This window comes from Phyllostomus hastatus, unplaced genomic scaffold, assembly GCF_019186645.2.
Source record: "Phyllostomus hastatus isolate PE091 unplaced genomic scaffold, TTU_PhHast_1.1 phas_scaffold_21, whole genome shotgun sequence".
Taxonomy (NCBI): domain Eukaryota; kingdom Metazoa; phylum Chordata; class Mammalia; order Chiroptera; family Phyllostomidae; genus Phyllostomus; species Phyllostomus hastatus.
This window is the reverse complement of record NW_025334017.1, coordinates 7,226,359-7,241,024: the sequence shown is the minus strand read 5'-3', so window position 1 is coordinate 7,241,024 and position 14,666 is coordinate 7,226,359. Positions and strand designations below refer to the sequence as shown.

At 39.8% G+C, this 14,666-nt stretch overlaps 1 protein-coding gene across 3 annotated transcripts in view; it reads left to right on the top strand.

Annotated features, from left to right (window-relative positions):
* Positions 1-14,666, top strand: part of ASPH (aspartate beta-hydroxylase) — a 200,603-nt gene that overhangs the window by 166,578 nt on the left and 19,359 nt on the right. For all 3 annotated transcript variants that reach the window (XM_045861467.1, XM_045861466.1, XM_045861468.1), the window contains one exon: positions 13,621-13,756. In XM_045861467.1, the coding sequence (XP_045717423.1) occupies positions 13,621-13,756 (136 nt within the window). The remainder of the gene's footprint in view (positions 1-13,620; positions 13,757-14,666) is intronic.

The following is a 14,666-nucleotide window of genomic DNA, read 5'->3' as shown; positions in this document are numbered from 1 at the left end:
GATTATTACCCAGACTCTGCCTTTTATGTGACAATTAACTACCATGGATAGTACATTTTCATTTAAATTATCCTCATTGTGTGTTCCAGGGAGATGTAGAGTGCAATTTTCTTGAAGGCGTGAGATAATGCTCAGTAAAATTCATCATCTGTGTTTCTCCCCTTTGTTGAATTGTCATTGTTCCCCCTTGTGTAGTTTTCAGTTTGGCGACTCTGTGCACTGGGGGGTATTAAAAGGCTATGCAACTCAACAGAAAAAATTTAGAGAAAAATATTCAAGTTGGGTTTTCTCTTTTAGGCATATTCTCATTAAAATTGAGGACATTGTTGCCCAAATAACAAATATCAAAGCCCTAAGTGCCATGAGGGTATTTAACATAGAAATTGAGACAAAAATGGATTAAAGTCTTTGCTAGGATAGAAATAGAAAAGAGAAAAGAAATCTCTTCTAGAGAGAGAAAGACCACCATAACTTAAGAATTTGCTTTTTCTTTTTTGAGATTAGTTTTTCATCATTTTTTATTGTTATTTTATTGCAGTTGTCCCATTCCCCCCTCCTTTGCCTTCCTCCACCCATCCTGCCCCCCAACTCCCACAGTCAGCTCCCACACTGTTGTCCATGTCTGTGGATCATTCATACATGTCCTTTGTCTAGTCCCTTCCTCTTCTTTCCACCATTATTGCCCTCCGCCCTCCCCTCTAACAAAATAAACTAACAAACAAAATAGAACCACAGGCATGGAGACATAGAACAGACTGAAAGTGACCAGAGATTATTTTCTGATCCACCATATTCCAAGGTGAAACTAGATGTAAACATGCGTGTACAGAAAGTGCTGTGGAAACATTGAAAATGGAACAGCCAAGAACAACTGAAAACCATTATTTAAAACATCCCTTTTGTATTTGTTTTTCCTGCTATCTGACTCTTTTTTCCATTCATCACTGGGTAAAAGAAAAACTGAGTGTTTCAGAGTGGCTGCTCTGATATAAACAAATCATGTCACAGATAAGTTTTCCTTTCCTCATATTTCAGTCTTATTAGAGATGAGGCAGTGCCCAGTAATATTTTGCCAATGGTGTGACACAGTACTTGGAAATGATTGATTAGAATCATATGCTGACTGTCATTTTCCTTCAGATCGGCTTTGATTAAGTAAGAAATCCATTGTGGCAGTTGTGCTGTGGCACAGTGCATGCCAGGGGCTGCCACTGGGACCACCCAGCTGGCTGCAGGCAGGAGAGTGCAAAATTTCAATAGAAATTAGTGAAAATTTTTCAGTTAGAAGATAGCTTGAGAGCCCACGGACCTTGGGGAAAGAACACATCACTTAGGCTCTATACAGATTAAGAGACTTATGGCAAAGAGGGAAGCTTAGGTAAACACACTTTCCCTCCATGCACAACAACAGCAAAAAATTACAACTAAACTGTAGAACAAACATTGCCCAAATTTGTCAGAAAATCAAACTGTATGGAAGTCTGACAACGGAGGATTTAAAGAGGCCACATTCATCCATATGGGTGTCTTTTCTACAGTAGGCCATGCCACTAAGACAGGAAGTCAAAGCAGCTCTACAGAATATATAGAAATAAACACAGGGAGGCTGCCAAATTGAGGAGACAAAGAAATATAGCCACAATGAAAAAATAGAACAAAACTCCAGAGAAAGAACTAAATGAAGTAGAGATAAGGAACCTATCAGATGCAGAGTTCAAAACACTGGTTTTCAGGATGCTAAAAGAAATCATTGGGTACTGCAGAAACATAAAAAAGACACAGTCAGAAATGAAGATTGCATTAAGTGAAATAAAGAAAAGTCTACAGGGAAACAAGAGTGGAGGGGATGAAGCCAAGATTCAAATCAACAATTTGGAACATAAGGAATGAAAAAAGCATTCAATCAGAAAAGCAAGAAGAAAAAAAGAACTCAAAAAACAAGAATAGAATAAGGAGTCTCTGGGACATCTACACACATACGAATATGAGAATCATGGGAGTGCCAGAATAAGAAGAGAAAGAGCAAGAAATGGAAAACTTATTTGAAAAAATAATGAAAGAAAACTTTCCTAATTTGGTGAAGGAAATAAACATTCAAGTCCAGGAAGCACAGAACCCCAAACAAGTTGGACCCAAACAGTACCACACCAAGACACATCATAATTAAAATGCCAAAGGTTAATAAAGAGAGAATCTTAAAAGTAGCAAGAGAAAAGCAGAGAGTTACCTACAAAGGAGTTCCCATAAGGCTGTCAGCTGAGTTCTCAAAAGATATTTTGCAGACTAGAAAGGACTGGCAAGAAGTATTCAAAGTGATGAAAAGCAAGGACTTACAACCTAAATTACTCCATCCAGCAAAGCTATCATTTAGAATGGAAGGGCAGATAATGTGCTTCCCAGACAAGGTAAACTTAAAGGAGTTCATCATTACTAAGCCATTATTATATGAAATGTTAAAGGGAACTATATAAGAAAAAGATCAAAACTATGAACATTAAAATGGCAACAAAGGCATAACTATCAACAACTGAATCTAAAAAACAAGAAAAAAGCATAATGGGAACAGAATCATAGACACGGAAATCTTCTGGAGGGTTACCAGTGAGGAGGAGGAAGGAAGAGAATGGAGGAAAAAGTACTGCGATTAAGAAGCATAATTGGTAGGTACAATATAGGGGGATGTTAAGAATAGTACAGGAAGTGGAGTAGGCAAAGAACTCATATACATGACCCATAGACTAAGAGAGGGGATTGCTGGAGGGAATGGGAGTACCAGGCAGAGAGGAGCAAAGGGGAGAAAATTGGGACAACTATAATAGCAAAATCAATAAAATGTATTTTAAAAAAAAGGAAATCCATTGTATATGAATAATGACACCTGGACAAAAAATTTAAAAAAGGAGATATACATCAATAATGTTAATAGTTCAACATTTCTAACTGTGTGATTAAATATTTGAATATTTTTTCCCTGAATTGCTTTTGAAATGAAATGGATTGAGAAAGAAGAAAAAATTAAGCTGTAAAATAAGAGGATTAGCAATTTTATAGAAAAGTGGTAAGTATAAGGAAGTGCTGGAAGCAGTTCTTTAAGATTAGCATAATAGCTTAATCCTATTTTTGTAAATCAAACTCTAAATGGTTTGGATTCCAATGATACTGTCACTGAAAATGACCAAAATAACTGGGGGAGTTCTGAGAACTCAGGGAATCTGCTGGTTCTGTGATTTAAAGGTGAACACTTTTAAAGGTGGTCTGTAATTAGAGGCAGATTAGCTTTGTTTTCCGCTCTGATACCTTGGGCAAGTCATTTCACCCATGAAAGCCTCATTTTCTTTATCTCTTAGTATGAAATAATTACCACCATTTTGCTCTCTTTTAAACTTTTGGTAAGGCTCAAAAGCAAAACAAAAAATATATCAGAAACCCACCATCACAGGAGTTCCTATGTGTTTAAACATGAGCCCTTAATAAGACTCGATACTCTGTTAAGATTATAGGACAGGGCTACATATGACACCAGTTACTGCAGTAGCAAAAGGATAAAATATTTTGTTCTTCGAATTATTTCAAACTAAAAGGTGGTTTTCTCTCTCAATGTGAAGTTAATGAGTTTTTAGTATTTGTGAATGTGAAAAAAAAAAGTGCCTAAAAATTGGCTTTACCCATGGCCCTCTTTGGGAACTCACAGTACAGTGTTTGATATTTTAGAATAATTTCAAACTGGACCTGTAGGTTGGTCCTGCGTTTGCAGTTCCAAATGTTTGATAGAGTAGGTCAGGATCTATGGCTTACTATATACACACGTGCAGATTGGTGCCTTAACTATACATATGCACATATACATTATAGATAATTTGCTTATTTGTTTATCGGTGATTTATTTCATGTACACACAGACGGTGTTTCCCTGACAGACTTTTAGCTCCTCGAAGTTAAGGACTTTGGGGGTTTTGTGCATGGCTCTGTAGCTCCCTCAGGGTAGAGCTTAGCAAGCACACTATTCACAGCAGGCAGAGCCATGCAGGGACTCTTGGTCTCTCCTTTTACCTTCCTTTGACTGAGAATGTTGGCTGGTGTCCCTGAGTCTGGGCTGTGGTCTGAGGACTGTGGTTCCTTTGCTCTCTGAGTCCTAGAAGCTCAGGCTGGCTGTTTCTCCTGACAACCTGGACTATCTTTTCTGTTTCCTCCTAGAAAAAGAAACCCTGTTCTCCAAACTCTTGTCTTGCCCCAGTATTAGGTGCCTTGTTATCTTTTTCCTTCAGCAGGGATAATGAGAGACTGAATCACAAACGGACAATGGCCAAACCATACATAGAAATAGAACCTTGACCCACAACCCGCACTGAACAGCTTGGGAAACCAACTTCTCATCTCCAGTAAATACCCCAGAAGCCAGCTTGCTGTGAGTCACATTTGCAGGAAGCCACGTTGCTCTCTGGTGACAATCTGGGAAGCTAAACAATAACTTACGTGTCCCCCAATTGGCCCAGACTTGATTAGTAACTAACAGCTTCCCTAGTTTGTTCCTGCTCCCAACATAGGACCAACGAGAGACAGCCCAGTCCGCTTATCACGTAAGATGCCACTTCTGGTAAGCACACTCACAGCTGCCCTCGCCTGTGCCTCCAAACACGGGTGCCTCGGAAGCATTTCTCTATAAAGCTTTTCTTCCTGTCTGCCAAAACACAGGTGATGGTGGCTGACTCCCTTGCTCTGGCAAGCTCTGAATAAATAGCCTTTGCACTTCCATTTGGTTGCTCTTTGTTTATTTCCATAATAAGGAATGTCCGATGTTTTTCTTTACCAACTTGAAAAGCAGGAAATCTAATTAAAATACATTAGGACCAGCAAGGGATTGCTCCTTTAATACTACTAATCTCCTAAGAGATGTTATTAAAATTATTACAAAGAGAGTTTTCTGTGAGGGCATTAGACTCACTGTTGTATTTGCTCTGATCTCCTAACTTCAGCTCAGCACTCGGGGGACACCCCCAACCCCAAGTATCCTTTCCAAGGTAGAACATACTGTTACCCTGTCTGATCATCATAGTGTAAATTATAGGCATGTTTTGGCTAAGATTTAAGTAAGCTGATTTTATCTCTAAAAAAATCAGATATAATTCCTAAAATAATGAGCTATAACAAGCATGTTCTTAGACAAGTAAAATGTGGTATAGTTGTACTAAGGCACCATTGTTATCAGTTCCTTCTAACTCCAATTTAATGCTTACACTTCACCTAGAATAGTCTTTGACCTCATGCATTTTCTCAATTTAAAGTCAGAACTTTTCAAGGTACATACATATCTCTGGGACTTCTGAAATGCCAATATCTGTGTTTTCCTAATGGCTTAACCTAATCTTGTGTATGTTGATCTGAGTTTAACATGTCTTTTGTCCACATGTTAAAAAGCATAGCTCTTTCTGCCTTTTTCCTCAACTATATTTTATTTTGTGCCTATAAAATGCTTCTTACTTATTCCTTTGTTGATCTAAATTTATTTCTGATCCCCTTCCACCTGCTGTTTGCTTTCTTTGCTGGAGCCAGTTCTAAACTGAATCTGCATAAGTGTTAGAGGCTGAGAGTATCTCCCCCAAATTCATATGTTGAAGCCCTTGACCCCCCAGTTCCTCAGAATGTAGCTCTATTTGGAGAAAGGGCCTTGGAAGAGATATTTAAGTTAAAATGAGGCTGTTCCAGTGGGCCCTAATGCATCCTGACTAGTGTCCTTATAAGAAGAGGAAATTTGGATGTGTAGAAGGGTGTGTGAGCGCACAGGAGAAAGGGCATGTGAGGACATAGTGAGAAGATGGCCATCTGCAAGTCAAGGAGAGAGGGTCAAAGGAAACCAGACCCGCCCACACCTTGATCTTGGGCTTCCAGCCTCCAGAACTGTGAGACTATAAATGTCTGTGGTTGGAGCCACCCAGTCTGTGGAATTTTGTTCTGGCAGCCCTAGCAGACTCATACCATTCACTAGTGAATTACCTTAGCAACTCCTCTTACTTTGCAATCTGCAGTGTTTACTACCTGCCTCAGCAAAAATGTTTCTCTGAAAGGTCCTATTTTTCTACACAGGAGGATATATTTAAAACACAGTTAGATGAATTTTGTTTGATTAGGACAAAATTAACGTGATTGTATGTCATGCCTCAAGCGTCATTATTGATTTTGTCCTCATCTGGGCACATCATGGAATCAGGTGTGTAACCACCAAGTGGTGTAAGCAAAGTGGATGGGCCAGGAGGTGAAAAGAAATTAGGTTGATAAATTCATATATGGATTGATTAGCAGAGTTGGATTTAAAATGTGAAATAAATAGGATGCTGAGAATACATTTTCTCTCTACTGTCTACATCATATGAAACTTTTGAAGATGTATTTGAAGGACTTGTAAAGGGTTTGCAGGCTAGTAAGATGTTGTGTCTTTCTAAACTTTACTAGAAGGTTGGATTATATATACAAGGGCCTTCTAGTGTATGAGAAAAGACGGTAAACAGTCAAAAATAATCAGCTGTTAGGGATGTATAGAAAATATGAGCGAAGGATTAAGCAGAACTGAACATGTTCATATAATATCTTTCACATGAAACTTCAGTTAAATGACAATAAAAGAATAAAAATGGTATAAACCTACAAATAAAATAGAACAGGATACAGAAAATAACAAATGAGCAATGTCAACATGTCTTTTTGAAAAATGAAAAAGAGAAGTACCTGACTTGTCAGATCCAGGAAAGCTGAAACCAAAGTAACTGCAGAGGGGCTTGTGAAGAGCAGGCGTGTAAGGCGCCTGTTTCTACGGCAGCAATCTGCAGTGTTTACTACCTCCCACATCCACTTTCCTTCCACTTTCCTCCCACATCCCAAAGGTGTGAGGGGTGAGGGGAGGGCGACAAACATATCAGATTTCCCAACAGCAACACTAAAGTTATAATGCAATGGAGCAGTGCTTTCAAAATTCTAAAAAGAAATTATTTACTACCTGAAGAAAGTACATGGCCTCAAAGAATACGCCCAGTGGCACAGCAGGTCCTTCAGTAACATGGTTTCATTCAGCTGTAATGTTGATGAGGAAAAAAAATTGGTTCCAAACTAGAGCCACTGTCTGTGTGGGGTTCACACATGCTCCCCAGGCCTGTGTGGCTTTTCTCCAGGTCTTCCACTTTCCTCCCACATCCCAAAGGTGTGTGCGTGAGATGAATGGGCTGTCTCCGTTGTCCCTGTGTGAGTGAGTGAGGATGTGAGTGGCCCTGCGGTGGAAGAGCCTCCTGTCCAGGGTTGGTCTTGCTTTGCGCCCTTAGCTGCCAGGACAAGCTCCAGCCACGGCAACCCTGACTTGGAATCAGTGGGATGGGAAATCATATCTTACTTGTTTTTGTTCATCTATTTTAAATGTATGTATAGCTCATGTTTACTTCAGTGTTTAATATTAGAAGTGCTTTGGGTCTTTGTTAAGAAGTATGGTGATGTTTCTGTGACTACAAATATGCCTTAGAAACTTAACTCTTGTTGTTATCAATTAGCCTAGGTTCCATTTGGTTTCCTTCTGCATCGTTTCCTTTAAAGAGGCAGTTTCCAAGGACCACGGACAATGTTAATTGGGTACGCAGTGAAAGCAGTGGCCTGATGATGCACCCAACAGTGAGGCCTGTCAGTCGTGGGCCCTGCCCTTTCACACAGAGCCCCAGTCACAGTCTCAGTTTTACAGGATAACCAGCAAGGATCATCAAGCATTGGACAGCCCTTCAACATGAGAAAAGATAAAGAACAAAACAAAAATGAGGCTGTATTTTGGGGAGCAACAGAAAATGAGAGGAGCAAAATACAAATAATATCTCTGAGATTCTGAGGGCAATAAGAGAAGAAAGTGTATCCACGAAAACAGTAATAGGATATTATACCAAAAAAAAAAAATCCAGGCAGGGCTCTCAGAAATTATAAAAGTGATTTTCAGAAATAAAAACTAAATGGATTGAACAACAGTATTGGAAACTAAGTCAAGGAACTCTCTCAGAAGGAAAAACAAAAACATGAAGATGGAAAATAGAAAATTTAGGAAAATTATAGGCTCAGTTTATTTTATTATTTATTTTTATATTTTTTATTTTAATTGTTGTTGCAGTACAATTTTCTTATCTTTTACTCCCATCACAAACCACCCACCCAGCCCTCCTCTCCTCCCTCCCATTTCCACCCTATATGCTCAGTTTAACTTGTCCAACATACAAACAAAAAAAAGTTCCAGAAAGAACATGGGGTGGGAAGAGGGATGGATAAGAAATTATTATAGAAATAATAGATGATCTAGAATTGAAAAATGTGAATTTCCATATTGAAAGGACTGCTGAGTTTCCAACATTTTACACTAAGCCATTAAACTTCAGGAAACCAGAAATAAAAATATCTTAAAATATTCATCATTATCATCATAGCTATACTTATATACAGCACATTTACTTTTAGCACATTTAGTCTCAGAGACTCTTAAGGGAAGTAGTGGCATCTTACCCTGTTTATAGGTGAGGTATCTAAGGGAGTGAGGGATTAAGGAACAGCGAATAAGCTACAGAGTCAGGGTTTAAATCCAGGCTTTCTGGCTCCAGATTTTACTACACCCCTAAACACTACACTATATTGATTTTTATAAAACCTCTAGAGAGACCAAAAAAGATGGGGAGTGAGGGGAGGGCGACAAACATATCAGATTTCCCAACAGCAACACTAAAGTTATAATGCAATGGAGCAGTGCTTTCAAAATTCTAAAAAGAAATTATTTACTACCTAGAATTCTGTACATGCCCAGGCCTTCAGTCAAGTGTATGAATAGCTTCAGAAATTTTTAGAAATTCAATTTTATCTGTGGTGCATTCTTTCTCCGGAACAACTAGAATTCAATAGCTAGGGAGCCCGACACCAGCAGAGGCCAAGGACAGCTGTCCAGCAAGCCCAGGCAGCAACCTGTTCAGAGGAAACAAGCAGATGGCTGCTGGAGGGCTCTCTGCAGAAAAGGAGAGAAAAGTAATAGCTTACGTGATGTTTTGGCACAGGGGAGAACAGTATTGAGATTTTCTAGCACCCCTTCTGTGCTGAAAGGATGAAACAATGGTAAGTGCATTAGAAAATTAAGCCAAAGAAAAGGGGACAGGATTTAAACTTAAAAAACTGCTTGTGAAATGAAGTGCAATATTACAACTCAAGTAGGAATGATACCTCATTGTCGTAATATTATAAAACCTGAATGTGGATTTACCCACATGTAGGAACGATGTGTGCCTTTGTGTCGCACGATGGAGACAAGGGGAAAGAAGACGCGTTGCTAACTTGCTAAAGGAAATAGCTGGGGTTGAACTCGGGGTTGGGGAAGAGCTGAGTGAGAGACTGCTGCTTCCATTATAAGATCTGTAGTAATATTTGACTTTTTAAAAATAGAAAATTTTTGTAGTTGGGGGTAGGGAGGACTTCTGGTGAGAACCAGAAAGCCTACTAGGAAAAAAAAAAAGGTGGATTTTTTAATTGGATGAAAATAGTTAAATAAGAATTAGTTTGGCTTTAGTTTGCTTCTCTAAAGACTTTCAAGAAGAAAGCAGTTTCAGGAGAAGGCTTTAAAGGTAGTCTTCAATCTAATTTAATGGTGAAGCGAAACATGCACCATTCAAGTGGGATGAGCAGAATACTGGCAAAGTGAGGAGGGATCCCTGAACTGGAGGGAGGGTTTGGATGAAAGAGCTGGAGCGTGTTGTGGGACTAATGAGGCTTGAGACTAGGAAATCCATCTGTAGATGACCGGAGTGCCAGATGCAGCTGAGGTTTAACTCACCAGGCAAGTGCTGATGATGGCTTTATGAAGCCATGTGGCCCTGTAAAAACAATCAAAGCTCTGTTTTCTAAAGTCTGCGTAGCCACGAGAAGAAATGTGATTCAGGAGCTGTTGTGTTCTGGGCCACCAACTCAAATGCCAACCCTATCAGTTTCTCTTTGCAGTTTCATGAAACGAATGAATTTAGAGTCAAGGAAGTAATATTTCATATGAGGCCCTTAAAAATACAGCCATTGCGGTTTCTATGTGAGCCTCAAGTTCCTGTTGGAATTTCCTAAATAGTGGAATTCTTTGCCACCTCAGAAAAATGAATAATATTATAACAGAGAAAATTCATAACCTCTTGTCCTGTCTCTCTCTCTCATGCACACACACACCCTGCATGCAATTAGGCTTGGTGTTTAATCCCCTGTAACTATGTGAATTTTATACAATGTGGTTTCTTGGTTTGTGTTTAAAAGTAACATGTCCAGGTCCCATCTCAGATTTCTCCCTAATGCCCATAAAAGAAATCTGCCTGTCTTTCTGTCTTTCCAGAGTTGAAAGTAATCCCCTAGTGCAGTGGTTTTTCACCTCATGGCACACATAAACTAATTACTAAATTCTGCAGCACACGAAAAAATACATTTTTGCCGATCTGACAAAAAAAAATAGGTATAGTTTCAATTCATTCACACCAGACAGCTATTGTTGTGTTGGCTATTGTCATTTTTTTATTTGACAGTCTAAGAGGAAAGAGTCAGTGCCCCTGACTAAACAGTCAGGCATTGCATCTTTTAAACGTTCTTGTGGTGCACCAGTAGAAAATTGCCATCCCAGCGCTGTCAGTACTTTGGTAGAAAAAATGTCTGCATTGACCATGTAGGAAATCATGATTGTTGTTATCTCTGTGTTGTTCTTTATTTCATCGGGTTTAAGTGGTGTGCTTTTTTGGTCAGCTCATCTGTCCCCAGCTGTCATGAGTGTGAGCTCTCTTAGGCATGCACAGTGCCCAATGGAGAGCCCTGTGTTCTCCCAGGACCACCTGTGCAAGGACCAGAGCTGAACCGGTGCCAGTGAATCACCGCGCCGGAGCCGTGGGAGCCACCAATCACTCTCATGCCCCTAAGGGAAGCAGGGGCCCCAGGGCACACCACAGCCTCACCCTCTCCCCTCTCATGAGTGCCTTAGGAACAATCGGTGGGAGGGGGGAGAGGCTGCAGGGCAGTTTCTGGCCAGGAGACTGAGACGTTAGGCTCAGTGGGCACTCCAAGGATTATTCCATCATCCCTGAAGTGAAAAAGTTTCCACTAGATTAACAATATAGATCCTTCCAGTTGTAAAAGTCTATGACAAAGTATTGAACCTAAAAGAGAAAAGGATGAGTGACTACTTTATTATGAAAATAAGCTAGAAATCTGTGCAGTGCTTGGTTAGTATTAAACAGGTTCGTGACCGTATAGCAAAGGTGTTTCAAGTTGGGGACTGGGGAGACTCCTGCTGCAGTTCTCTCCTTTGAGTCTGTCATCGGCCCCCGTGTGCTGTGTGTAACGATGGACAGAAAACACTTTTTAAAAATCACTACTGCTCATGGGAAGGTACTTCAGCCACCCTTACCTGGGAGGCGCAGAGAGGAGGGGACAGGGGACAGGAATGACAACATTTCACATATAAAAGCTGCTTGCTCTTAAGTAAAATTTTAAATTTTTTATTTAGTGATACAATTACTTTAACCTTTCCTTGAGGGCTTTGTGCCCTATTTTAGTAACAAAAGATCAGCTCCTTCCAAAAATGCCTCTAAAAGTCACTTTCAAAAGAAGTGAAAGAAACTTCTCAAATACCAAGAGGGAGAGGAGGACGAGCCTGCCTGTGAGGTGCCAATAACCTCATTTGGAAAGTAATTATATGTGTTAAAAAGGTAATTCTCCACTCATCTGTGTGACAGTTTAACAAGAATCTAACAGACTTACCTGGCAACTTGAACAAGTTACACTAGCTGCAAGTTAAGTGCTGCTGGGTCGTGTGTTTTGTAGGAGACGTGAGTATCAGAGGCACCTTTATTCCCTTCCCACGATCCTGGCATTCCTGAGAAAACCACCGTATTCTCTCACTCTGAGGGCCTGCCAAAGTGAGGGCTTTTGAGTACCTTTTTATTGAAATTAAATCTTCAACTTGCTGTTTACAAATTGCCTATTTGGGATGAGGGAATGCTGTAATTGTTTAGGGACAGGTGACCAGCATAAAGCAAGGCAATGATGGCAGCCGCTGTAGATCTGACACAGGTCAGTGGGTGGGCTTCAGGGAAATAGAAGGAGAACATCAGTAAGTTTGGTGCAACCACTATGGTAAACAGTATGGAGGCTTCTCAGAAATATTCAAAACAGAACTGCCGTGTGCCCCAGCAATCCCGCTTTTGATACATGCCCAGAGGACATGAAAATAGGACATCGAATAGTTATCTGCTCCCCGTGTTCACTGCAGCATCATTCACAATAGCCAAGAGGTGGGCACGACCTGAGTGCTCACCGATGGAAGAATGGGTTAAGATGATGTGACGTATTTATGAGAAAGGAGAAAATACTGCCATTTGTAATAACAGATGAGTGGGCCTAGAGGGCGTTACACCAAGTGAAATAAGCCAGAGAAAAACAAACACTGCATGGTATCACTTATATGCAGATTCTTAAAAAAAAAAAGTCAAACTCATAGAAACAGAGTAGAAAGTGGCTGCCAGGGACTGAGGGTTGGGGGAAACAGGGAGAGGATGTTAAAGGTACAAATCTTCAGCTATAAGAGGAATTAATTCTGAAAATCTAATGTGAAACATGGTGACTGTAGTTGATAACATGGTACTGAATAATTGAAATTTGCTAAAAACAGTTTGTAAATATGTGAAGCAATGGATGTATTAACCACAAGGAGGGAATTCCTTTCACAATGTATATGTATATCAAATCACCACAATATACACTTTAGACATTTTGCAATTTATGTCAATTATATCCCAATAAAGCTGAAGTTTCAAAAAGAAATAAACCAATTGACTCAAAGAAATGAGGGGAAAATAATAAAATTAATATCCAATCTTAAAATCTATCTTTTGCCTTAGAATATTTTAGTAAACCTGTTTGCACACAATATAAGAACTATTCCCTCAGTCTGGTTGAAGTTGAAACTGCATTTTCATACAAATCTCAGGGCGTCTGTCTTCCTTGGAGCCCTCTACATGTGCCATCTTCCTGGCACCTTACTGATTTTCTGGGCATTTACTTTCCTTTTTTGCTGTTAATTTTATAATCTGTCAAATGCTTCAGTGGACATTTTTCTGATGTCTTTGAAATTTAATTAATATTTGCCATGTTGAAGGGCATCAGTGTGAGGACCTGTGTTGAAAGGTGAAATTAGGTCCATGGTTTGTATTTCAGTCTGGAAGCTAGAGCATCACAAGGTGCTTATTGTAGTGCACTAAAAAAATAGTATGCCTGACAAGATCGGTACCCTTGTTAATTTGTGGTCTTTAAAACAAAAAACAAAAACCTTTAGGCAAACCAAAAACAAATTATGGAGGGGATTATTCTCTGAGGTTCCTAGGAATTATTGAAGTTTTTATGCTGCAAAAGCATTTACTGCTGAAAAACATTTGGTTGGTTTTTTGCCTGTTTTTACATCCTTGACAAGAAGTCTCAGAGGAATCAGCAGTCTAGATGAGAGCCAAGTTTTGTTACTTGACAGCTCAGACAAACGAAGAGCTGGGAGTCATTATAAGATGTTCTACCTGGCATATTTCCAGCTCAGTAAAACCAGAATCTCCCCTCTAGTCCTTAGAAAGAAACTGGAAGTTGATCCGAGACGAAGGTGTTGCCGTGATGGATAAAACCAAAGGCCTCTTCCTGCCTGAAGATGAAAACCTGAGGGAGAAGGGAGACTGGAGCCAGTTCACCCTGTGGCAGCAAGGTGAGCTCCTGACTTCTAGATTGTTCTCCGCAGCTAGTCATTGATTGGAAGTTGACCCTAGTCTGGTGACCCGTCCCAAAGCCAGGGTTCCCCAGTTTATGGGAAACTGCCCAGAAAACACTAGATTATCAAATTCCATTCATTGTTTTCCAAAACTACATGTGAACACTTACTTGTGTGTGTACATGTAAACAAATGTGTACGTGTGTGTGTACTCACATATGTATTTGTATAAACATATGTAATAGTATTTTGATTTTCCTGGTCTTTTCTGTTAAATGTGTTACAAAGAGTAACTCTGCTGTGTTGGCCTATCTGCAAAGTCTACCAGGCTCACTGGCGCCTTAGAAAGGAGCTTCCCTGAGCCTCATCACTCCTGCGAAGTAGAGATAATCTTGTGTGACAAAGTGATAGCATCGAGGGTAAGAGTTGATAAGACCCGGGAGTGACAAGACAATAGCTGGGACCTGAGCTCTTCAAGATTAGGTAGTAGTTCATACATTCCCTGAACGACGAAGGCACATAAGGCTCCGCTATGTGTGTGTGTTCAATGAATTCATATATCAATCTACCCTTCAAATGAACAGCATTGAACGTTATCTTTAAGTCTCTTTCCACTTCTCTTCTTGAAAATTCAAGTTAGCCTGGGTTAACAGTCACTATACAAAAAAGTAAATCCCCTTTGAGGACTAAACAGCACGCGCATTGCACAGCTTTAATACACAAAGTAAATTGAGAGGAGGATAAGCAGTTGGTTTATATTAAAGGATAAATAAGCACAATCATTTTTCACAGTTATGCTTTCAGAATTCTTTACACGTAAGAGAAAGAACTACTTCAGTGATATTTTCAAGGAAACATCCCTCAGAAGAGAGAGCACATGATTTCAGGTGATTCTGTCAGCTTTTTG